The following is a 26,204-nucleotide window of genomic DNA, read 5'->3' as shown; positions in this document are numbered from 1 at the left end:
CTGCACTGATAGACCTCAATAGAACCCAGCAGAGATTTCTGCGAGTGATTTCGGGTCAGTGTTAGCCTCGTCTGGGTTTATTTTCAGCATCTGTACATGGTCAATCACTGTTTGCTGGGTTGTGGAATGTCTTGACTGTTTGGCATCATATTCCAACAAACTGATCTAATCTGGCAGTTGCTGTCTGTCAGTGCAGCATCAACTAGCATTTACAACATTCAACATATAATCTACATAAGTATCTGTAATATTTAAATCACTTATAATTAATTTTCTATTTAGTGCTCTGTACAACAATTCAGACAAAGCCTTACTATGTGTCATGGCATTATGAAATAGTCGTCTACTTTTTTCATAAATCCATTTTAAGGTTTTTATTGTGAATGACTTAATGGCCACTTTATCAGGTACACCTTACTAATGCCGTATTGGACCCCTTTTGCCTTCAGAACTGCCTTAATATTTCATGGAACAGATTCAACAAGTTACTGGAAATATTCCTCAGAGATTTTGGTCCACATTGACATGACAGTATCATGCAGTTGCTGCACATTTCCCGTTTTACCAAATCCCAAAGTGCTCTATTGGATTGAGTCCTGGTGACTGTGGAGGCCAGTTTTAGTGAACTAAACCGTTGATACAAGGCAGGATGAATCCATGCTTTCATGCTGTTGACAGCAAAATCTGACCCTACCATCTGAATGTTGCAGAGAAATCGAAACATCATACCAGGCAAGGTTTTTTTTTTTTTCTCTCCAATCTTCTATTATCCAATTTTATTGAGCCTATGTGAATTGTAGCCTCAGTTTCCTGTTAACTGACAGTAGTGGCACCCAGTGTGATCTGTTGCTTTATCACATCCGCCTCAAGGTTTGACATGTTGTGCATTCAGAGATGCTCCTCTGCATACCTCAGTTGTGGTAGTGGTTATTTGAGTTATTGCTGCCTTTCTATCAGCTCAGACCAGTTTGGCCATACTCCTCTAACATCAACAGGGCATTTGCACCCACAGAACTGCCACATTGGATATTTTCTCTTTTTCTGAGCATTCTCTGTAAACTCTAGAGATGGTTGTGCTTGAAAATTCCAGTAGATCCTCAGTTTCTGATGACCAGCCTGTATGGCTCAGACTACCCTGCCACATTCAAGTCACTTTCTTCCTCATTCTGATGCACAGTTTGAACTGCAGCAGATCGTGTTGGCACTATCTACATGCCTGAATGAATGTTGCTGCTATGTGATTGGTTGATTGGAAATTTTCATTCATGAGCAGTAGGACAGGTGTAACTAATAAAGTGGCCAGTGAGTGTATAATTTTTATGACAGCACAAGATTTTGCCATTGATAGGGTCCATACATGTAATTTTGGAATTAAGGTAGTAATATGTCAAAGCTCAGAAATATCAGTTTACAAGTGTTTCTGAAGATGTGAAAAAAGGTTCAGAAAATGTTAGATATAATAATAATTCTCAAATGCACCATTACAGTGATCACTTTAAAATTAAACAAAGACAACAGACTAGCTCTAAAATGAACAAAACACAATTTTAATCAAGTTTAATAAACAACTTCATAGTCTTTGGAATGACCGTTCATCCCATATAAACTTTTATACAAACATCACGCGTAAACAAATGTAGTGAGATGAAATAACGCAGCCAAGAGGTAGAGGTGTTTTTGAGGTTGAATCAGGATTGCTCTTCAGTAGTGGTGTTGATTTGTGTTATGAGTGTCTGTAAGAGCTGAAGTCTGGCCCTGACCCACTGTGGTGGAGACGGGCTATGCTCTGACCTCTCTATTGCCTGCAGCGCTTTCAAGGCACCCTCTGCTGTCTGGAGATATCGCTCGTACTCCTCTTCTGCTTTGGTCTCCTGTCTTGCCCTCTTCGCACATGGCTGGCACAGAAGAGGATTTATGGAATTAGTATAAAGTCCTGTCAGATTTTTTTTCTTCTAAATTGAGCATTTTTCCTCAGACTCCCATGTATAGGTTCAACAATTTCACTAAATTGAAAGTGAAAGCTAGAAGTGATTCCACCTGACCAAGAGATTAGCTGAATGGATACCAATATGGTAACAAAATTATTTTAACCCTAAGTGACTTGTTAAATGAACCTATTTGCAAAAAAGCGCAGTGTTCTGTTGAAGTTGAATAACTGAACATAAACATAGGAGGCATAAAAATGCTCATTTTAGATTTGCACATTTTTATCTGAACTACACATTTGTTCTATAGTTGTGTCAAACTGTAGAGTAAATAACCTGGTTATGAACTCACCTCTTCAGTAAGTGGCGTTTGTGCAGGTTGGCTTTTTTCACTCTCCATTTGCTGACAGTGTTTCTCTATAACACACTTCCACTCTTTCAGACGTTCTAGTCTTGTTTCTTCAGACTCTTGCTGTGAGACAGTCTACAGGAAGCAATACATTAACCTATACAGTACAAGGGCCACTGCACTACACAGACAAATGTTGATATAAAAGCCAAAAGTCGTCAAGTCTCTAACTTCATACCTTACTGAGGAAATTTAACACTTTCGATTTGACCTCCTCTGTTTTCAGTGTTTGAGAAATCACTTCCTCGTGGTTTGTTATCTAAGTTAAAAAAGAAACATGAGTTGGATTACAAATATGAACATAGATGAACTAGAATAGATGAAGAGGGATGAGATTTAAGATTTTCACCTAAAGAATATGAGTTAATAAAGGATTTGCTAGTAATTGCACATTTGGAGCATGTTGGGGGCTGATGAGGACATCGTCCATAATTTAACGTGTAACTGTGAGACTATTTAGGGTGAATTTAAAGCATGTGGTGTGGGCTGTGTGACCGCTGAATGACCTAAAAGTATTATTTTAATATCTCAAAACTAAAACAGCACAAAAAAATATTTTTGCAGCACAAATGAATAAGACCATTTTCACTTCACTTCAATAAGACCATTTTTCAACTTCACAGAGGTAATTTATATTACTTATTACAAATGCACTGCATTGGTGAATTGGCTGCTTATATTTGTCAATTTTTGGCTCAAGTTAAAGCCATTAACATATGAGCAATCATAAGAAAAGCCTAATATAAAACCAATAATTTATTCATTATGTGCTGGTCAATTTGAATTTTAAAAAAATTGCATAATAATAACAATGTTAGACCGTTGAACGTTAAATCCAGTCCACATCAAGTGAAAATGATCTGATGATCCAACAGCAACTTTGAAACATGATCAAAACAGCGATCTATTTAAAATCTATTTTATTTCAGAAAGGTCAGGTTTTGTGTAATGTCAAAAGTGTCAATTTACTTATGACATACAAATAACTGAGAATTCAATTCAATTCATTTTTATTTCTATAGCGCTTTTACAATGTAGACTGTCAAAGCAGCTTAAAATAGATGAAGTTGTAGAAATGTAAATGTCACTGCTGAATGCCCAAACACTGACTAGCAAATCCAACGATGCGCAGCTCCACGAGCCCCAACATGTTACTTAATTTTAAAAAAAGAAAAATATATTATGGGGGATATTCTAACCTCTGCAAAGCAGCCAAATGCCTCCAAGACATGATGGAGTATCAGCCAGGATGGGTGAGTCAGAAAACCATTAAATAGAGAACTGATTTGGGGCAAAACTTGGCCCTGCAGTCAAACACATACATAGTCACATGGACAAAACTTAAACAGTCAGATGACTAATTGAAATAAATTAAATAAAATGTACACATACCTGAATATTGGGAGGAATAAATATTTGTCCCAAGGAAGCAAGAAATTCCAAAGCAGCTAAAAGCAGGTCATCAGGACATTGATGGATACTCAAGCCACTCAAACAGGAAACAGCCTGCAATTTGCCAAAAATAAAAAAAAACTTGTATCAAAACGAAAACAGGAAACAAAACATCTATAAATCATTTACAATAAAGAATTATAAAAGGTCCTACAACCAAACTTCAACTTAGAAGTTCTAGTAAAGTCCAGATTTCAATGTGAAACTGCTTTGACACAATCTACATTGTAAAAGCGCTATATAAATAAACTTGAATTGAATGCAAAGTAAATATGGAGGTAAAAGAAGCAGATGAAGTGCAGATGTAAAATCACCTGAAGGATGATGTGTGGCTTTAAACTTTTGATCAGAACAGCTGATAGTGACAGGAGTAATTTCACAGTGCACTGAAGTGTCACATGTACCTGAACCTGAAATAAGAGTAAGAATACAGCATTTTTTGCTAAATAATATTACAATTTGTAGCAATGGCTTTATATTTTAAAAGAACATTACTCTGGTAATCATTCTAATATGCTGATTTAGTGCTCAAGAAAGATTATTTATGACTATTAATACTGAAAATAGTTCAGTTGCTAATTTTCAATTGATGAACAGTATATATTTAAAATTCTATATATATATCCACGAATTCTTTATTTGTAAAATAAAGTTAATTTCTTCACATAAAAAATTTTACTGAACTCAAAGCCATGAACGCATCACCTGGCTGCTCCTCATGTGACTCCACAGCTGAGAGATGATCTTCACTAAAGACTCCACACATTCATTCTGTGTGCCACTGCCTCCTACAACCAGCAGCACACAGTCCAGTATCCGGTTCTGAATCACAAACAAACCACAGTTCAAATCCTGTACTAGGCAATAAGGGCACCGAGTCAGAACTGACATAATACAAATGTCTAAATTTTTACAACACAATAAAGCTTTGAAGTTTTAGAGTAACAATAGAAGTCCTTGAATCTTCCACTGCCAAAAGGTAAAATTGTGGATTTTGTGTTTATTGTTTATAAATTACAACCCACATCCGGATTAGTTCTGGGGAACACACATTTACAGCATTGGAACTTTAACCTTGGTCTAAGTTTCTCTGTTTGTTCATTATTATGGGGCCAGATTTACTACATTTTGTTATTAAAACAACAACAACAACAACTGTAAATATTTTTATGAGCAATATCACACTCGTAGCAGTGCAATATGGCTATATATCGTAGACCGTATCGTATATAGTAAAAAAAAAAATAGTAATAGTAAAAAAATATATAAAAGCTTTTATCAGTCAAAAATTAACAAAAAAAGGGGAGAGGCAGAAATTTATGAAAATTCACATTATGTGTGGTGAGAGTGAAATCACATCCTTGATTAAGTGCTTTTTCAAAATACCTACTCAAAAAGAATGTGATTTTGCAAGTACTGAGTCACATTTTGGTAGTGGTTTGTTGTTAGTGAACATTATTATCAACTCCTCTACTGCTTGTTTGCGATCTAATTTGCATTGTGGGTCATAATGGAAATAAACTGCTATGTCTGTCTTTGAATTTTCATATTGTCAGTAGATCACCTGCAGAACTTTCTCAAACCAATTTGCATTTTTATGGGATTGCTGTCAAATTTGTATTGTTTAGCAAATCTGGCCCAGTGGGTGTCTTATTAAATGAGCTGTCTACAGGGAATTTATATGCCTGCACTTTTGATGCTTTTAAAAGCAAGGCCCTGTGTAATTCAACATGATGGCAAACAGAAGTTAAAATAGTTGGTGGCAGCCGTGTCAATTCAGTGCCCTCACCAGTCTCGGTATTTCTCCCAGCCTGCAGCCGCTGTTCTGCCATTCCTCCAGCACCACAGTAGCCCTGTCGAGCACCTGCTCCTCCACCCGCACACGGGCCTCTACACACAGACACTTTAGCAGAGTGTGACGCCACACACAAAGGTTCTCCTCCTGAGAAAGTGGAAAGCGCTCCACAAACTCCACCTGTCACAAAATACTTTTATAATTGTACCATTTAGCTACCCTATAAACAAAAAGCAGTGGGAAAGGAAGTCAAAAACTCAATCTCAATCTCATTATTTTGACTTCTCAGGAAGTTTTATTTGGCATTATTGTCATGTTCATGCATTGTATCTGGTAAAAAGAGAAAGTGAAAGTAACCTGGTGTTTTGGAGTCATCAGAAAAAGTAGGCGTCTGAGCACCAGGGCCAAGTGAAACAGTTGATAACCCCCAGCAGGACATGCCCTTATCTAAACAGTACAACAATAGTGTTTATGGAAACGGAGTTCATTGATAATGATCTTATTTTTATTGGGTATATAAAAAAAATCTGACTTTTTTGGGCTCAACACTTAAAAGAACCAATTATTAAAGGTTAAAAAAGTTCTGTACTTTTAAAAGGGTCAATAAAATAAAAAAAACTTGTATAAAAACGTATTTAAAAGAAAATCAAAAACAGCATCACGTGACAAAGGATTAAACGTTTTAAATGATGTATATTTAATATGTAACTAAACAAAGCTTTCAATATATATATATATATATATATATATATATATATATATATATATATATATGTGTGTGTGTGTGTGTGTGTGTGTGTGTGTGTGTGTGTGTGTGTGTGTGTGTGTGTGTGTGTGTGTGTGTGTGTGTGTGTGTGTGTGTGTGTGTGTGTGTGTGTGTGTGTGTGTGTGTGTGTGTGTGTGTGTGTGTACACATTTAACCTATAGAACACAAATTGTTTACCCCCGAAAAATATACATCTACAGTAACAGCACACAAGACAAATGTCACAACGGTGCTGTGACGGACAGGTGTGCTCTACCCCATGTGCATTTGACACCAATTGTCAGCTCAATCAGGGTGTTAGAGAGAAGAGTCCCCTGTAGTCCCTTATCCCAGAAAAGATTTCAGAAATCCACAAGAGCACAGAAAAGGTCACATTCCCAAAAGACTCAACTTACCAAATGAGCAATAAGGACAACATGATGATAACACAACTCAGCCGTGCCATACCTAAAGAGAGAACAGATCAGTATATAAACACACTCATATAATTCTTTAGAGCAATATACATTCAATGGCCACTTTATTAGGTTCTGAACGCACAACACGTTGCACCTTGAGGTGAATGGATTACAGCAGCAGAAGACCACACCGGGTGCCACTCCTGTCAGCTAAGAACAGGAAACTGAGGCTACAATTTACACAGGCTAACCAAAATTGGACAATAGAAAATTGGAAAAACATTGCCTAGTCTAATGAGTCTCGATTTCTGCTGCGACATTCGGATGGTAGGGTCAGAATTTGGCATCAACATGAAAGCATGGATCCATCCTGCCTTGTATCAACGGTTCAGGCTGGTAGTGGTTGTGGTATAATTGTGTGGGAGATGTTTTCTTGGCACACTTTAGGCCACTAGTACCAACTGATAATCGTGTCGATGCCACAGCCTATTTGAGTAATGTTGATGACCATGTCTCTCCCTTTATGACAACAGTGTTTCCATCTTCTGATGGCTACTTCCAGCAGGATAACGTCATAAAGCGCGAATAATCTCAGACTGGTTTCTTAAACATGACAATGAGTTGACTGTACTCAAAGGGCCGCCAGAGTCACCAGATCTCAATCCAAAAGAGCACATTTGGGATATGGTCCATGATGCTATCATGTCAATATGGACCAAAATCTTTGAGGAATATTTCCAGTAAATTGTTGAATCTATGCCATAAAGGATTAAGGCAGTTCTAAAGGCAAAAGGGGGTCAAACCCAGTACAAGTAAGTTGTACCTAATAAAGTGGGCGGTGAGTTTACATTCATTCTCTATACTTAACAAGAATGTTATTTTTAGTAAAGACATTTCTGTATTTTTAGGGGAAAGTTTTGACGGATTGCCAAACCACAATGACAAACGTCTGGAATTTTTCACTTTAGAAAAAACAGGAATGTCGTAATTGTTCATGCTCTGTGTCTTTGTGACATTTCTGGAAAGTACTAGTCACTGCAGTCTGATGGTCTATGCTCTTGGGTGTGTATCTGTACTTACCGAGCTAGGAAGCACCAGACATCTGTGGCCAAGAGAGCCGTCTGTGTGTCTGCCTGCAATACAGCGGCTAATAATGAGCGCTCCTGAAAAAAGGAAACAGAGGACAGCAAAGATCATATGACATTTCCTATTTATGCTCAAACATCCTATTCAAATTATTGTCACTCAGTGGACATCATTTCAGCATTTAATATCTAACACTGAGCATAAATGGGAAGACTTAAAATGTTCTATTACAAGAAATGATTACTGTATTTTAACATGCCACATCAGACTACAAGGGAAAAAAATAAGTGTTGCAGGAGTTTTAGTTCAAATAAATTGGTTATTCATAACATAAAACGAAAAATATAAAACAAACATAAATATACTCAATTGCTACACAATTTATTATCAACATTAAACCTAAATTTACTTAATTTTGCTTCAGTTTACGCAGCAAATGCTCTTCCAGTCACAATCCAGTAATGGGAAACACCCACACTTACACTTACACTCACACACACAAGCCAATTTAGTAGTTTAAAGCATCAATTTAATAAAGCATTTAGTTGTTTAAATCTCATTCCAAATGCGTTATATCATATTAATATGGCATATTAACAGCAGTGATTAATCACTTTCGCTCTCTTTAGTACCATGCATTAATTAATTTGACTATTAAAACAATATAATTAGCCAAATACTTGTGTCAAGCTGGAATGTGGCTTGTCTTTCTGTAAGACTTAAAAAAAAGAATATGCCCAAAAAATACTTTGATTGAATAAAGGTTTAAAAAGAGACTACTGACCAGTGGAGGGAAGTGTTGAGCGGGCAGAACAGCCACACAAGCACACATATGCACACACACATGCTGGTGCAGACTGACTGTACCCTGAGCCTGGCCTTGCAGCATTACCCCTGGTAAACACACTGGTACTAAACGCTCCAACACACACAGCCGGAAACTCTGGAACACCGCCTCAAACACGGACCATCTGAAGAAACAGAGGTTTTACTTGTGAAATTTACTAACGTGAGCAATGCTAAACTGCATCTGAAGAGAACTAATCAGTGTGAGGCGTAGTAAACGATAAAACAAATTGGATCAAAAAGATAAACTTTGTTTTATTGAAATTTTTATATAAATTGAAATCTGAAAATGTTTTCACTAACTGCCAAGCCAATTCAGGGATAGAAGAACAATTAAAAAGGCTGTAAACTCAACTGCATCAATGCTAGTCTGCAAGACTTTCATGAGATCATGTGACCATGATATTATCCAACAGTCCACCTGAAATACGCCGCTGTGCTGTGTGTGAATGAGAGAGCATGCATCCAACGTGGTGCTGTGTGTCGCTTATTATAGGCGGTCTGGACTCTGTAGCACCCAGCTGGACGTTTTTTGGGAGGCCCATTTTGCTCCCATTTTGCTATACATTTTGCATTCTTCCTTGGCTCAGTAGTATGTACCTGCTATGTGTATAGCAATAATGCTGATATGAGATATGAAACACAATAGGTAGTTGGCAAATATATAGAGGGGATATGGTTGTAAATTTGACTTTAAAAGAGTAGCCTCACCAGCCATAAACGAGGTACTCATGTCTCATTATAAAATGAACAAAACTGACATTTAGCCAACAATCCTTGCACGACCCACACTTTTTTACGTTATCTCCCGCTTTTAGTAGTACCCAATTTTAATGTGAGATTTGGAAAACCAGATCTTAATTTAGCGGGAAGGGTCGGGTAGAAAACACGGCGGGTCGGGCAGCGGGTGAACAAAGGCTGAATATACAGCGGGATCAGTCTGGTGCAGAATAAAACCTGGTGGCAGCAGGACTAAAAATTCAGTTCTGCACAGATCTCTAGTGCACATCATGATTTTGATCTATGTTGATCTTGGAACATCATTTTTTTTTTTTTTTTGAAAATGAAATTCATACTTATTTCCTACCCCTAAACCACTATAACTGTAAATGATTCCCAAAATCAGAGGGTAATAATAGTTGGACAACAATCATGTAGAAGTGCTAAACCCAACCGTAAGCCTAAACTTAACGTAAACAGTAAATGTATCCTTTAATTGTGAATGGCTGATTGAAATGTTGTACCAGGATCAACATAGATGTTAATCCGGGAACATGTCCTACTTGGTGAAATCAAGTTGGCAACTGTAAAGTACCTTGGAGTTTCTTCTGGAAACTGGCTGCCATCGCTCCACAGCCGCAGCGCTTCTTCTGGCTGGGATGACAGCTTACCCATAACATTCACCAGCAGCAGACACTGTGGTAGAAAAAGTTTGGCACTGCTCTCTAAAATTCACAAATAATAACAACAACATATTTGAAACAAGACAATATTTGAAAATGTTGCATATATGCAAAAAATAATCCTTTATAAGTCTGTGGTTAATCTGAAAACATCAAATTACAAATAAAATGAATTTTCCAAATGTCTACATAAGATCGGTCATGAAGTGCAACACCTCATTTTGCAGTGCGTGATGCACTGTCCTGTAATAATAAAAGGGCATGAGCACATATTCAATTTAAGTGACCTGGAAATGCTCAGGATCTACACTCAGCAGTGTGTCATGGACAGTCAGTCTCTTGTGCATTTCTTATATAACCGCTTCCGTGACATGAAATAAATTAATACCCTATTCTTCTCATCCTGCTGAGATCTTTCCTGAGATCACACATATTACACTCAACACAACATTAATGTCCAGGTTGAATGATCTATAAGCTTAGAATGGACAAGCAAAACACTTGAGGAAGGAAATGTTAAAAGTAATTTTCTGGAGTTCAAGAGGACACTGGAAGACGATACGATTATTTGAAAAAGATCTCACGATGGTCTGGGTTCAGGACAGACTCAGCGAAGGGTTGAAAGGACATCATTTGTGTCAGCATGGCATCCATAGGAACCAGAACTGCCACTCTCAGCTCCTCACTAAGTGTAGGAGGCACGGATGGGGCACAGAGAGATGGAAGAAACTTGCTAATGAGTGGAGAAAAAAATTTTAATTCACAATTAGACATCATGACCAAAACAGAGAAATTTAACAGATGATATATAAATAAACATCTGGCAAAAGTGTGATTCTTGGTTTTTAGGTTACTGTATTAGATGGTTTTATAAAATGATGAATCGTATAAATAAAAGATAAAAAAAATGTTAACCCCTTTAAACACAGCAGATGTGCTTATTAAAATTACAAACTTTTGAGTTTTCCAGTGTTTGCATTTAATTAAGTATAAATCATCACCAGAAAATTACAAATCCTGTGGGAAAAAATGTAAAGTATCTAAGGCTATGTTCACACTGTGAGGCTTAGTCTAATTTTTTCTCTGATCTGATTGTTTTGCATAGCTGTTCACATTGTTGTTATAAATGTGGCCAATATCAGATTTGCAGTGTAAACAGATCTTGGTCCTAAACTGACCTGTATTTGTAAAAGTATAATTAAGGACATGACAAAAAGTCTAATTATGCACACAATGTGTATACTGTACGAAGTACACTGTCAGTTAATGCTTCATATGATTATTGCCCTTTTCATAGACAGCCATGGTGTATTTCATGAACTGTAAAGGCTTGTCCTGCAACTACTAATGTGTATTTCACCATTTGTAACCTAAAATAAGTCTCTTGTGATTGAAATCACTGATAATTTGTAATTTATGACAACCGCAGTGCAAGTCTTTCTGACCACCGTTGTAGTGAACTTATCAAGGGTAATGAGCAGCCGCAGACTGAACTGTGAAGGCGGAGTTGGTTTATCTCTGTTTGCGGAGTTATTTCATTTTACTTCGTTATAAACAACAGGCACATGAAGAAGGGGGATTTGGATGCTTGCCTTGAGCACTTGCCTTTCTTCCTTTGGAGAGAAAGTTTCCCTTAAAATGAAAGCGCACCCTCCTTTGTGTACAGATCCCCCATCCGTAACACTGCTCTTCAGCTTTGCGATCAACCCGTACCCCAATCGTGAACCAGACTGGTTAACAGGCACGTCTACTATGCTGAGGAGTAAATGTAGTAGTTTGCAGCACAGAATGATGACGCATGTCACTTAAAGATTATGTAAAAGTCTACATGATCTTTCACACTGCAGTCGGATTGCAAAACATTAGATCTGTACCTGATTTAATTCTACATATGAAAGTGGCACAAATCAGAACTGAAAAGATCAGATTCCATGCGGTTTGGGCTGTTCACACTGTCATTACCCGAGTCACGTGGGCATAAAAATCTGACTCGGGTCACCTTTGACTTCAGTGTGAACATAGCCTAATACTTAAAACTTTATTAAAACCCCAAGCCAGCAGAACAGTGTATGTATTTATTGATTTTTCTTTTTAAGACAACTTGAGAAAACTTTGACTTTTTAACTTTTGACACTTTTTAAGAACCAGCAATGTAATTACCTATTGATTTGAAGATACAACTGGTGAAATCGACTGCATGACTTGGAGAGAAACACTTTAAATTCCTATCACAAAAAAAAACATTATTGTTGTTTTAGACTGTTAAAATCATGGTCTGGTCATGGAGGAATAACTTTCATTTTGAGTTACCTTTGTGTAGTGGACTAATGTGTTGGCAAAAAACCTGCACATCTTTGTTGCTTTTTGGAAAAGCTTGTATTCTGGAGAGTGTACAGCTTCCTATTAAAAACAAAAGGAGGAAGGCAGAGTCGAGTTGACCTTTCTTGCAACAACACATTTTCTTAACAGTGTTATCAAAAAAGTCCCTGGCACGTGTATCTAGGTCATCGTTATTACCACTAAAAATACCATACCAACTATTAACTTTAACTGAAGGGTCTCCTTTACCTGTAGGCCTGCCTGTTGGATCTGTTGAGCCAGCTCAAGACAGTTCTCGACAGACCTACACAGGTCTTCACATAACGCAAAGGAAATGTCAGTGTGGTGAAGCCGATCCTCTACTAGAGACTGGTACTTGATACTCTGTCTGAAATCAATGCGAACTGTTAGCACAGTCATTATGTGCAATTAAATAATCATTTATAAACAATGGGCAAAAGGTTTTTTTATGATCATTATCTTGTTATTGAAAAAGTTTCCTGGCTTAGTTTACTCACTTATAATAAAAAAAAAATCAACAATCTAATGTAGGGGCATCACAGTGGTACAGTGGGTAGCACGATCGCCTCACAGCAAAAAAGGTCGCTGGTTTGAGCCTTGGCTGGGTCAGTTGGCATTTATGTGTTGAGTTTGCATGTTCTCCCTGTGTTCCCGTGAGTTTCCTCTGGGTGCTCTGGTTTCCCCCACAAGTCTGAAGACATGTGCTATGGGTAAATTAGGTAACCAAAATTGTCCGTAGTGTACAGTATATGTGTGAATGAGTGTGTATGGATGTTTCCCAGCCATGGGTTGCAGCTGGAAGGGAATCCGCTGCATAAAACATATGCTGGATAAGTTGGCAGGTCATTCTGCTGTGGTGATCCCAGATTAATATAGTGACTAAGCCGAAAAGAAAATGAATGAATGAATGAATGAATGAATCTAATGTAATTTGATCATTTGACATACAAGTTATTTTCAACCAGGATGTTATAAAAAAAAAAAACATCCATTCAATTACACTTAATTTTTTAAATAATTTTAAATGCTACTAAGAATTTGAGAGACTAAATGACGTAATATTCTGATGTTGCTCAAGAACAAAGGTCCATTTTTGCTTACTGAACTTTTCAGAATATGTCACTTTTATTAAGTGAAACATGCTGCATTGTACTGACATATCTAATGCAATTAACGAAATGACAATATAATATGTCAAAGCACACATTATATTGATACTAAATGAGAGGGTTGTAAAAGCAACTGTATAGTGCATTTCTCATACAGCACACAGCATGTATCAGCAGGGTTTCTGCAGGTTTATTCAAGCCAAATTTAATACTCTTTTAAGACCATTAAGATTTTAGACTCATACAGAGCTAAACACTAAGGATTTTTTCTAATGGCCAAGTTACTTCTGTAAATAGTTTTTGAATTAATACAAGATCTTGCAAAAGGAAGTATTGCTTTAGTTTTCTTTGCCTGATTAGGGAATTTAGTTTGGATAATTTGCTGTAAAATGTAAGTAACTGCTGTTGTGAATTGTATCTCTTTGCAATAAAATACTTAAATATAAAGAAAAGGTTTGGAAATTGATTATTTGTTATTGGGATTCAGCCTGATTGGGTAGCTTTACCTGTACATAGAAAAAAAATATGACTTGTTTAAAATGAGTTAAGAACTACCAGACAATATTTTAGTTATTAAAGTCTAAAATTTTGTTCTTGAAATTTAAGACATTTTAAGACCCTGCAGACACCCTGATCAGTTTCACTTTAAATTCATTTGGGCTTGTTGTTTAAAATAATGCTACTTATAAATGAATGCCACTATAATTTCTGCTTGTTTGATTTTTCATTCTTTTTTATATTCTATATACTGTTACATTAAACTACTTTGTTCTGAAGTAAGGAGAACTAAAATACAAGGTTTATTATGATTAATTTAATTACCTTTTCTTTAATAAAAATGTGACTAGCAATGTGTAATACAGTCAGATCAAATGTGACTTATTGTTCTGGAAAATATTGTAGATTAAATATAGTCTTAGACAAATGGGATACTTGGAGTCAAAAATTTTAATTTCAGCTTCAACTTCAAATAATGAAATAGCACTCGACACAAAATGAACATTTAAAATGGTTTCTATTCAAACAAATATAATACTTCATGATGCACATTATACTCACTTAATAATAAATTTCCATGTGTTGGCATGTAGAGCAATGTCCAGCCTGGATATGATCAAGCATATGTCCAGCAGACTGTGGATCACTGCAGGCCAAACAATTTAAGTTAAATACATACAGTAGTCAACACTTGAAGCAGATCCAAACCTTTTATCAAAGTTGTCCTGAAACTTTTGAACAATTCTTGTCTTAGAACTATTTTCAAAACTTTTTGATACACTTCAAATCTTGACTCTTTACTAAAAATTGAGTGGAACAATATTAAACATTTCCATAATGATGCCACAAAAATAAGAAAACTAAGATAGTCTATAAATTATCTTATTCTGAATTATATACAAACATGGTTGGTCTTGTTAAACACCAATAATAAAAATTATAAGATTATAAGTCCAAATTAAAAGATGCCACAAACCTGTGACAATATCTGAAATTTCCTCCTCAGATGCAGTGTCTTCAAAGTTAATCTTGTCCAAAAGTTCCATCAGGCCCTTCTGCAAAGAATAAGCCTCTTTAAAGAGGCCTTGGAGGAGATCACCAACCAATGACAGTCTTCCACTGTACATGACCTCACTGTCCTATAAACATATCAACATAATACTGAAATCTACAGCAAATATAATTATATGTATAACCACTAAAACAGATAAGAGGTGTTGTTAGTTTAGACATATTAATTCCATTTTAAGGTATGTTTGTGTATTATTTTATATCAAGTAAAGAATAACAAACCTTGCAGTGCTGAAAGGTGTCCTTTAGGACTCCAAGGATGCAAGAGGGCAAAGAACGAATGTTGCTGAAGGAAACAGACTCTTCAATGGAACAGACATGTCTCACACAGCCAGAGAGACACTCCAGTGTCTGGACCATCGTCTGGCCAAAAACACAGCAGAAGAATGCTCTATGACCAGAGAATGACTGACTGAACAAGACTGAAATATTATCAAATATTCAAACCTTCAGGATTTTTCTCAGAAATAATTGCAACTCTGTGTTCTGACTAGAAAGGCCTCCAATTTGCTTGCTGATTTCTTCCAAAAGACTTGCGAACACTTTTACAACCTGTGAATTGTACAAGACATTGTGGAAACATGCTTAATTGTTGAATACTTGTGGAATTTTTAAAGGGATGGAATAAGTAACGGTAAGATCTTCTTTAACGGACTGGTTATGGCAGAATTTGGCAGCATGTTGTCTAAGCCAGACATCAAAAGTGAAAAAGACTGTGCATCCAAAAAACACACAAGTCCGAACTACTGTATATAGCAGGAAACAAACACAGTAGGCCAAATACATTGGATAAAAGAGTAGCCAGAAGATCTGGTTTGGTAAAGTCAATTGATCCACTACCCAAGCACAATAATTGATTAGGTTGTTAAAAACAATTATACAGTACTCCTATTTGCTGTTGATCGAATATTAATAACATCTAAGTGTGCTTATTCTTTTATTATCTTCGTGACTTAATAGTATGGTTTAAATATCACATAATTAATAAGAAAATGCATCAGAGCATCAAATAAAAAGGGCAACCCGTGATTAAACAGTCATTAGAAGAAATTTAAATCTCAAACCTTGGGTAAAGCAGTGGAGAAACATCCCGTCTCTAAATCAGATAGAGAGAGATGAGGGAGAAACCTGCTTGTGATTATTTGCAGAATATCTGTGGAGATACAAAAATGAAAAAAAAAAAAACTTAAAATGATGCATTATTAAACAAAATTAATGTTTATTGGGGGGGAAAGCAATAAAAGCTCATACAATAACAACAAAAAAATCTGAAAACACCAAGGACGTTTATTTGACACTTATTTGCTTCAACGTGTCCCAAGTCAGAAACTGTAGAAAATGATGACAGCTCAGACTTACTTGTATGCTCTTCCCAGCTGTCAGTATCATGATGCATGGCGTGCAAGAGTCAAGGATAATTTAAGAACAAACGCCATCACAGGTAACGTAAGTTGGTCCTACACAATCAAATACACGTGTGCAACTCCTGGCCACATTCAAATACTGCCTTCAACGTTATTAACGTTAGTGAACAGGGGAGAAAAGTGTTCAGAAAAGGATATAACTAGTTTAGGCAGGACAGTTTTGAGTTCTTGTTGACAGGTCTCCGGGTTCCACTGAGAAACTTCGTCCAAGAGAGTCACTTGAGACATCGTGGTCACTTTTAAAAACACACCTTATAAACAAAGTTGCAACTTACATTAACAAATCTCCAGCCGGCATATCGATGGCCAAACATGTATACTTAAACAAGATAACTTTACCCGTTATATTATTCATTCAGTTATACACCTTTTAGAACAAATAACTAGACAACTTACGTACTCGCTCAAAAGGAAAATTAGCGTGTAATAACGCGTTGATATGGTGATTATTTACAATAACATCTTAGGACTTTTGATTTCCTTGTGCTGCTGGTCGACTCGGTTCGCCAGTTCTGTATGGGGGTTCCAGAAGCTTAAAAATCGGATCAAGTATAGGTCTAGGCAAATACATTGCTCATGTTGTCAGGGTATTTCTTACTAGTTACAGGTATCATGGAAGAAATGCTAATCAAATGTCAGTATTAAGCTGGTACTCGTTTTACTTAAAATGACGATGCTTACACCCCCCTTTATACTTCAAGTGGTATCGCTCAAAGTTTCCCGCCGTTTTGATGTGTGTGCCTAAACTCATCTCATTTACACCGCTCTCTACGACGATTGGTCTGCTATTTTGCAAACGTCATTTATAATCCAATCACAAACGAGCGATTGTTCAATCGATGATAACTAAATGGTGACGCTGTGAAACAGCACCACCGTGATTTAAACAAGTTTAACCTAAAATGCAAGCGTTTTACTCCAAAAAGTATAGCAACGTTGTGTAGGGTTAAGAGTCAACCACACCATGTTAAATTAAACTAAAATTGCGAAACATAACTGAATTAAAGGGAGTAAGAACCTAGAACTTTTGTTTTGACAAGTTTAGTTTAAGATAAAGGAGGAATTTAAGAAACGAGTTTCAGGTTAGAAACAGAGGGACATGTCAGATACACTTATCTAAAAGACTTCCATATATTTAATAAAAAAATAAATAAAAAATAAAAAGCATTTTGTAAGAACACAAGTTACAGTAATTTTGAAGCTAATTTGTAACTAAACCAACCAGCATACATAATTCAGCCACTTGCACTGAAAGAGTAATAATTCTTAACGTAAAGTAGCCTTTTTATTGCATATAACGATGGAAATTTTTTTCTTGAGTAATCTTAGAAGACAAGATTACATTTATTTTTAAGTTGCATTTATAAATATTCAGTACCATATAATGCCTTGAGGGGGGGGTGGGGTGGTGTGGTATCTGGAAGAATGTGCTGCACTCGTCGCAAGACAAAAAAAAAAAAAAAAAAAAAAAAAAAAAAAAAAAAAAAAAAACTCGGTGCAACTTTAGACATTATAAAAAAAAAAAAAAAAAAAAAAAAAACACATTTATTATTAGGAAAAGGGCCAAAATTTAATGCAGTCTGTCAACAAAACCCTCTTAAATCCTATAATGACACACACACCAATTCAGAAGAACTTAATATTTTTTTATTTAAAAAGAAACCACTTTAATGCCAGATGTATGTGCAGGGATTTGGAAGGGACCAACTTGGGCTTTTCCCTCATACTGAATACCTGCTGTGAAGAGAGAGCAAATAAAGTTACAATGAACTCAAGACAAATCCAATTCATTTGAGCTTAGTGAAAAATACCTGGAGCTACAGTTAACTGAGTCTTTTGTCCACAGCTGGTATCACAGCAAGCACACACTTGATCACCTCCATCAGCAGAGACCCAACTAAAGCAGAACAATTGTAAGGGGAAGTGGGTCAAGTTAAAGAATAAGTGAATCCAATAGGACTTACCCATTTTTGATAAAAGAACAAGCCTTATGGTGCTCATTAATTAAAGACTGAGCAGCTACAGTTGCTTTCAGAAGACATGTGATGTAAATCTGCAGGTACGGGAAGAAAGAAACATTAGACAGAGCCAGAGGCGTTAAAACAAAAAGTACCAAAAAGTTGCTTTACAATACATACAAATCCACTGATTTCCTTCTGGAACCTGAAGGCCTCCAACTGAAACCGTAGTTTGTTATCTTGCACTCGCGGCAGAAATTTAGAGGATGAGCCAGTGTACTTAGCGTCAGTGAGACAACTAAAACAAAATAGCCAGCTTTAATCATCAACTATAACTCTAGACTTGCAGAGATCCTTCAAAAAGGTCTTCTTACCCATGATTTTCAATGACAGAATATGCAGGAGCAGAGTTCACATCAGGGGTTGCAGTGGCCACACAGGCATCCACAAAAACACGGAGGGGAACATGGTTATACTGACTCACAGATGCCTCAATATTAAAGACATCACCCAGGAAGAAGACATTGGTTGGCCTCTCATACATCCAGTCATCTGCAAAACATACAGACAATGAGCTTTCTGAAACCATAAGGTGATAAATAGAGGCAGCAGTACAAACCAGTCATAAGCTTCAGCGAGAAGACCAGAACATCCTCTGCAACAGCAGTGGCTGCATATGGTGTCCAAGCTGGCAGCAGGGCAGAACTGCTCACATTGTGTTTCCTGTAATCAAACAGCCCAAAAATCAGGCAATCAAATCCAAACTACATAATTGGCAGAGTAGCAGATTTAGGAAAACCTTTACCTGGAATAGTGGCACTCAATACCAACTGTAGTTGCAATAGACCTTGCAACTGGAATATTCGGCAATACTGCTGGTTTATAATCAATGGTGAACACATAGACAAGTTCATCTTCAGTCATCTGGGAAAAGAAATAATGGTTTAGAAACAGAACTACACCATAAGAGCAAATAGACAAGAAGGAAACCCACCACAAGCTGACTGCCACAATCCTGAAGAGCTGACTGAAAAATGAGAACTCCTGCAGCTGTATCTACATCCAACACACCACAGCCTCCTAGAGAGAAGGAAGTGGGCTCAAGCAGGTGACCAGTGCCAAAAAAGTCCTGCTTCACCTCCACATGAACACCATTCTCAAAACACTGGACTGCCACGGTGTTTGGAGTCTGAGGTTGATGCAACTGAAAGTTAACGTCTAGCTGTGCTGGCTTTTCTTGGACAAGTGGGAACTTCCAGTCAACCTTACTGGAAACTGGGCTCAGCATTTCTTGTTTGGACTGAACGCTTGATACCAGATTTGAAGCCAGTGGAGCCCTCAGAGACTCAACTTTAACAGGACCTTGAAGTAGTTCCCAATGTCCCCTAAGCGGATCCTCATGTATATGAGGACCTCCGATCATCTTCCAGTGGTCTAAAGAACGGGCCTGTGGTCTGGCACTGAACACTGCATCAACTGCAACCAGCAGTAAAAAACCAAGCACACGTTGACTAGACCACATTGTCAGACACCAGTAAGCCATACAACTACACTGCAGTGAAATCAGTTAGACCTTGTTTATAGTGTCCTGAATATTAGTTCTGCCCACATCCAAACAAGCTTAATTGGTCAGTGGACCATCCCAATCACAGAATCAGTTATTCAATTACAATGATGGTCGGTCACTAATTAACTCTACAAAACTCATTGACTAAAACTACTGGCTACTATTTTGTGAAACTAAGATATTAATAATGTTTTTACATTGTTTATTTTCATGGGCTCATATTCAATAATAATTCATATTTATTATGTGCAATCAAGTCTGACAGATTAATATATATGCATACTTCATAATACATTTAGATTTATGAAAATATACAGCAGTAGATCCAATAAGGTAATGCAGAAACAGGAAAGTGATTACACATTAGAATCCAGTTTTACTGTTTGTAGAATCACTGTAAAGGGAGAAAAAGGTCTGTAAAGAGATGATGCCCATAACATTGGCAGGATGTTCTAAATACAGCTCCATTAAAGAGACTCTATATAACTCTTACATGAAGATGATTAAGATGTTAGACAAAAGTGGGACTTGCATCTTTAATTCAGATCATGAAATTCCTCTCAGCACAGTCTGAACATGAAAAATGATTCTAATTGTAATCAAACAAAACAGCCAAACAGTTTAAATTAAATAAACATGAACTGCTACTATAAAGATTACATGGAATAATTTGAACCTTTCTATTATTCAGATACCACAAACGCATGCTTTCTCCTCATGCAGTCTATGGTTCCATCAGGACATTCTGCAAACAATAGCCTTTTTAAAAAGAATTCGGAGAAAATAGCCCACCAATGACAGTCTTCCCCTATGCATAGCGAGCAAGTGTCACAAACAGAGAGTTGGCAACCAATGGCCGCATGCAGCACTTTAGCAGAGACAAATCTACATGGAAATACAGTGTGCAGGTTATAAGTTTCATTTTTCAGTACACACCAAGTAATGTTTCAAAGAGAAAAACCCTTACCATAATTCACATATAAATTATGTATATGTAGAAAAAAATTTAAGTTAAATAAAGTTTAATAAATAAAGTTGTAATATTAAAACCATTACACTTCTTGTCCACTTCCCTGCAGTTTGACCCATGGAAGCATTATTAATGGACAATAAGTAATTTTATTGCTTACTATTTCTGGAAAGTGCCTTTTTTTCTTGGGATACATAAGAAAAGAATGTATAGCTGTGTTCAGTTTGCCTCTCAAAAATATACATTTCTAGAGTACCAGGTTTACCTACTCCAAGCCGGCCTCAAACCAGCATTTACTTTTAGGCAAGCACTCTGAGGACACCAGCTTTTTATCATGTTTGTCAGTAGAGGGGAGTGTAGTTGACCTGCATAGCACTGCAAGCTGACCTCTCTTCCCATTACACAGAACCAGTAGAGCTGCTCAATTTTCTTCAACATATATACACTAACAAAACTCAGTGGTTTGGAAGCCTTTAAGGGAGAAAAAAGAGGGAAATTAAATATCTTTGATGCATTTAAAAATAATGCCATGTTTTCAATTGACCCGCTGCCTCAATGTCTTTAAGTCCCTGACTAAAGCTACAGTCACACTAGTTTGTGTGCACAAAATTGTCGTACGGCGCTGCAAAAAGGGGCAGGAATAAACAAGATTAGGCATTATTAAAAAAGAAAAAAGCAATTACTCTACATTTTAAATTTGTCCAGAGAGGTCATGTTTTATCCTCGGTTGGTCTCACCCAGACAAGTTACGCAATTTTGCAGGTCAGAGGTTAATCAAGCTTGAACTTTGCACCGCAGCAACCTGCAAAACTTGACGCATGACCCCGAGTTACTGGTCTGACCCATTTGTGTGCATATAAAGGGAAGTCTATGGGAGGAAAAGCCCAGTGTGACCGCAGCTTTACAAGCTTCCCACTTAAAAATAAATAGACTTTTATTACAGGTTGTAAAATAACTAGTACAAAGTAAAACTTGTATAGGAATATTAAGCAGTTTGACATTGCTTTTGTACTACAAATGGTTTATTTAAACTTTACATCAATTTCAGAAAGCATCTTTTTATGCCTACATATATATTTTTATAGTCAACTTTAAGCAGGCAATAAACTATACCTAGGCAAGCACTGAGGATGCTAGCTTTTATGTAACAGTCAGACCAGGACAGGCAACATCCTAACAGAAGTCACACCATCACGTTGTGGTACAACAGTGCACATCTCTAAATAATCCAGTCAAATATTGTGGCTCTGCAAATTAATTGGTGGGAGAAGGGTTTAAAAAAAAAAAAAAAAAAAAACAATTTGCTCATCCTCATCTCAGTGAAAAGCACATCTTAAACATCAGAATGACTTGGTGATTTGTACAAATAAACACAAGTTCAGGAGAACTCTAATCTTTTATTTAAAAAGAAACAACTTTAATGCCAGAACTTTGTGAAGGAATTTGGAAGGGACCAACTTGGGCTCTTCCCTCATACTGGATGCCGGCTGTGAAAATAAGCAAATAAAAATGTATAAGACAAAGTCAGTCTTGCTTTTCATGTCTTTCATATGAAAAATACCTTGAGATGCAGTGAATGCAGTCCTGGGTCCACAGCTAGTATCACAGCAGGCACACACTTGATCACCTCCATCAGCAGAAACCCAACTAATGGTTAAAAGAAGTGTTAAGGGAGTTGGGTTAAGTTAAGAATTAAGTGCGTCAATCAGGACTTACCCATTTTTGATGAAAGAACAAGCTTTATGGTGCTCATTAATTAAGGATTGAGTAGCTACAGTTGCTTTCAGAAGACATGTGATGTAAATCTGCAGGGGGGGGGGGTTTAAAGGGATAAGCCATTAGACAGAACCAGGTGGTGTTAAAACAAGTAGCTTTGCAATACATACAAATCCACTGATTTCCTTCTGGAACCTAAAGGCCTCCAACTGAAACCGTAGTTTGTCATCTTTCACTCGGGGCAAAAACTTGGAGGCCGAGCCAGTGTACTTGGCATCAGTGAAGCAACTGAAACAAAAAGTAGTCTTAGGACAAGAATACCTTCCCACTAATAGAAAGTCACCAAAAGGTCTTTTACCCATGATTTTCAATGAAAGAATATGCAGGAGCAGCGTTCACATCAGGGGTTGCAGTGGCCACACAGGAATCCACAAAAACACGGAGGGGAACATGGTTATACTGACTCACAGATGCCTCAATATTAAAGATGTCACCCAGGAAGAAGACATTGGTTGGCCTCTCATACATCCAGTCATCTGCAAAACATACAGACAATGAGCTTTCTGAAACCATTGTGATAAATAGATGCAGCAGTACAAACCAGTCATAAGCTTCAGCGAGAAGACCAGAACATCCTCTGCAACAGCAGTGGCTGCATATGGTGTCCAAGCTGGCAGCAGGGCAGAACTGCTCACATTGTGTTTTCTGTAACCAAATACTCAAACATTAGGCAATCAAATCAAAGCTACCTTAGTTAGCCAAGCAATATTCGATTTAGGAAACACTTTACCTGGAGTAGTGGCACTCAATATTAACAGATGCACTATTAGACCTGACAACTGGAATGTTCGGCAACACTGCTGGTTTATAATCAATGGTGAACACATAGACGAGTTCATCGTCAGTCATCTGAGAAAGAGGAAAAAAAAAAATATATATATATATATATATAGTTTAGAAACTACAGCAGGACACCATACAAGCAAACAGACAAATAAAATAACTCACCACAAGCTGACTGCCACAATCCTGAAGCGCTGACTGAAAAATGAGAACTCCTGCAGCTGTATCTACATTCAATACACCACAGCCTCCTAAAGAGAAGGAAGAGGGCTCAAGCAGGTGACCAGTACCAAAAAAGTCCTGCTTCACCTCCACATGAACACCATTCTCCAAACACTGGACTGCCACAGTGTTTGGAGTCTGAGGTTGACGCAACTGAAAGTTAACGTCTAGCTGTGCTGGCTCTTCTCGGACAAGTGGGAATCTCCAGTCAACCTTACTGGAAACTGGGCTCAGCATTTCTTGTTTAGACTGAACACTTGATACCAGATTTGAAGCCAGTGGAGCCCTCAGAGATTCTACTTTGACAGGACTTTGAAGTTGATCCCAATACCCTCTAAAGTTATTATCAAGCAGATGAGGACCTTCCATGATCATCCTCTGGTCAAATGAACGTGCCTGTGGCCTGGCACTGAACACTGCAACCAGCAGTAAAAACCCAAGCACACATTGACTAGCCACCATTGTCAAACACCAGGAAGCCACACTGCAGTAGAAGCAGTAAGCCCTTGCTTATAGTGTCATGAATTTTAGTTCAGCCCACATTTAAACAAGCTTAATTGGTCAGTGGACCATCCCAATCACAGAATCAGTTATTCAATTACAATGATGGTCGGTCACTAATCAACTCTACAAAACTCATTTAATAAAATCAGTGCTGTACAAACTCGGTCCTGGAGAGCTTAGCTACCACCCTTATCAAACTTACTTGCACCAGCTAATCAAGCATTTGATAGATATACTAGACGTCATGGCAGGTGTGTTGATGCAAGTTGGAGCTAAACTCAGGACACCGGCCCTCCAAAACCGAGTTTGGACACCCCTGAATAAAATAACTGACCTATTTCGATTAAAAAAAAAATGAATGAGTGGACATATTTACTTATAACTGAACTTCAACTCTGAAAACTGGACTTTACTAGAACTTCTATGTTAAGCTACTACACAATCTACATCTATAAAAGTGCTATAGAACTAAACATGAGTTAAATTTATATGAAGTCTGAGTAAAAATAAGGTGGTGAAAGCAGAAACAAGTGTGTGATTACACATTCCCACACATTAACTACCAGAATACATTTTTACTTTTAAAGAATTACTGCCAATATTGCTACTCATCTACTGTATATGCCACACCTCTCTACTTTAAAGTATCCTTGACGGTAAGTGTGAACACACGTGTCAGACTTATGCTCAAGTGGAAAAAAGCCTGTGAAGAGGCGGATATGATGCTGATAACATCTGCAGGAACTTCCAAATACAGCTCCATTATGTTCAAATGGACTCCAGACCTTTCACGGGAAGGTGGGAGTTTCACTGACAATATAAAACACAATAAATCTTCAAGCACTTTACCTTGTTTGGCCTTCTTTTTCCCCCAAATACTAAACAATGGTTACCTCAAGTTCATCTTATTACCTTGAAGCTTGGGAAACTGACACTGTACTAAAATGATTTGATAATGCCAAGTTTTTTTTTTCTTTTTGATAAAAACAGATCATTTGTACCTATTTAGATAATTTTACTAGAACAAATAACACAAATCAGTGTAAAGGTTTTATTTTTTCTTAAACCCTTATAAGTGTACTTAGATACACAATCATAGTGCATGTCTGTTCATTCATTCTTTTTTTTGTCGGCTTAGTCCCTTTATTAATCCGGAGTCGCCACAGTGGAATGAACCGCCAACTTATCCAGCAAGTTTTTACGCAGCGGATGCCCTTCCAGCTGCAACCCATCTCTGGGTAACATCCACACTCACACACACTCATACACTACAGACAATTTAGCTTACCCTATTCACCTGTACTGCATGAGAGCTTAGATGATTTCAGTCTCTTACAGACAGGCACGGGCAAGGCAGTGGCACAGTAGGTAGTGAAACCGAAGCACCAGAAGGAAACCCACACAAAGGCAGGGAGAACATGCAAACTCCACACAGAAACGCCAACTGAGCCGAGGTTCGAACCAGCGACCTTCTTGCTGTAAGGCGACAGCACTACCTACTGTGCCACTGCCTCGCCCGTGCCTGTCTGTAAGAGACTAAAATCATCTAAGCTCTCTCATTTAACCTCTTAAAGCTAGTGACAATGAAGGTCATGTTCGTTTGTTTTTTCAGCATGACAGGTCAAAGAAAGATGTTAAATGTTTTAGCTTTAGAAATGGATGGAAATATCACTTATGCACATTTAAAATAAAAATTAATTCACATACTAAATGCATAACTGCACAATAATGGGACTATACAATTAAATTGTAATAGTAAAACAGTGTTTGGTTCAGTTACACGTTTTCTTTACATATCAATACAAAAAGGTAACCCTTGCTTGCATCTCTATGGTCAAATTCCTAGTCCATTGACAATATAACACATAATGAATCACACAGATGATCGTTTATCTGCTCCTG

The 26,204-nt window shown here is 37.2% G+C and overlaps 3 protein-coding genes across 6 annotated transcripts; all 3 read right to left on the bottom strand.

Moving 5' to 3' along the window:
• Positions 1 to 1,526: 1,526 nt before the first annotated feature.
• On the bottom strand, positions 1,527 to 17,186 carry firrm (fignl1 interacting regulator of recombination and mitosis). Of its 3 annotated transcripts, none has more exons than XR_015517630.1 (25): positions 16,923 to 17,186; positions 16,661 to 16,773; positions 16,458 to 16,497; positions 16,163 to 16,251; positions 15,546 to 15,650; positions 15,321 to 15,461; positions 15,004 to 15,166; positions 14,589 to 14,673; positions 12,649 to 12,787; positions 12,391 to 12,480; positions 12,241 to 12,305; positions 10,665 to 10,813; positions 9,993 to 10,122; positions 8,616 to 8,802; positions 7,826 to 7,908; positions 6,743 to 6,794; positions 5,939 to 6,028; positions 5,576 to 5,761; positions 4,492 to 4,608; positions 4,004 to 4,196; positions 3,727 to 3,900; positions 3,534 to 3,638; positions 2,513 to 2,593; positions 2,278 to 2,409; positions 1,527 to 1,895 (listed from the first exon to the last, which is right to left on the bottom strand). XR_015517630.1 is itself a non-coding variant. In XM_087296843.1 (25 exons), the coding sequence occupies exons 2-25, from the start codon at positions 16,748 to 16,750 to the stop codon at positions 1,689 to 1,691; spliced, it is 2,736 nt and encodes a 911-aa protein (XP_087152969.1). In that variant the 5' UTR covers positions 16,751 to 16,773; positions 16,919 to 17,186; the 3' UTR covers positions 1,527 to 1,688.
• Positions 17,187 to 18,073: 887 nt separating this feature from the next.
• On the bottom strand, positions 18,074 to 20,045 carry zp3a.1 (zona pellucida glycoprotein 3a, tandem duplicate 1). Of its 2 annotated transcripts, none has more exon segments than NM_001013271.1 (8): positions 18,074 to 18,259; positions 18,334 to 18,419; positions 18,487 to 18,575; positions 18,661 to 18,778; positions 18,855 to 19,032; positions 19,100 to 19,203; positions 19,286 to 19,404; positions 19,475 to 20,045. In NM_001013271.1, coding segments are annotated over 8 exon segments (1,329 nt in total). In that variant the 5' UTR covers positions 20,024 to 20,045; the 3' UTR covers positions 18,074 to 18,173.
• A 2,344-nt stretch (positions 20,046 to 22,389) lies between these two features.
• On the bottom strand, positions 22,390 to 24,361 carry zp3a.2 (zona pellucida glycoprotein 3a, tandem duplicate 2). The gene is given in 8 exon segments (NM_001030120.1): positions 22,390 to 22,504; positions 22,579 to 22,664; positions 22,734 to 22,822; positions 22,904 to 23,021; positions 23,092 to 23,269; positions 23,335 to 23,438; positions 23,524 to 23,642; positions 23,742 to 24,361. Coding segments are annotated over 8 exon segments (1,299 nt in total). The 5' UTR covers positions 24,261 to 24,361; the 3' UTR covers positions 22,390 to 22,418.
• Positions 24,362 to 26,204: the final 1,843 nt, after the last annotated feature.

This window comes from Danio rerio, chromosome 20 (assembly GCF_052040795.2).
Source record: "Danio rerio strain M-AB ecotype USA chromosome 20, GRCz13ab, whole genome shotgun sequence".
Classification (NCBI taxonomy): Eukaryota; Metazoa; Chordata; class Actinopteri; order Cypriniformes; family Danionidae; genus Danio; species Danio rerio.
This window is presented reverse-complemented; position numbering and strand designations above follow the sequence as displayed.

Coding starts and splice junctions, on each gene's coding strand:
- firrm (XM_087296843.1), bottom strand. CDS start 16,750: ATGTCTCAAGTGACTCTCTTGGACGAAGTTTCTCAGTGGAACCCGGAG. Junction 8,803..9,992: donor TTTCCAGAAGAAACTCCAAG/GTACTTTACAGT, acceptor CTGTTTCTTCAG/ATGGTCCGTGTTTGAGGCGG. Junction 3,841..4,100: donor AGCCACACATCATCCTTCAG/GTGATTTTACAT, acceptor GGCAAATTGCAG/GCTGTTTCCTGTTTGAGTGG.
- zp3a.1 (XM_087296570.1), bottom strand. CDS start 20,023: ATGGCTTACTGGTGTCTGACAATGTGGTCTAGTCAACGTGTGCTTGGT. Junction 18,779..18,854: donor TCTGTCATTGAAAATCATGG/GTAAGAAGACCT, acceptor ATTTTGTTTTAG/TTGTCTCACTGACGCTAAGT. Junction 18,576..18,660: donor AGAAGGAAATCAGTGGATTT/GTATGTATTGTA, acceptor CCGTACCTGCAG/ATTTACATCACATGTCTTCT.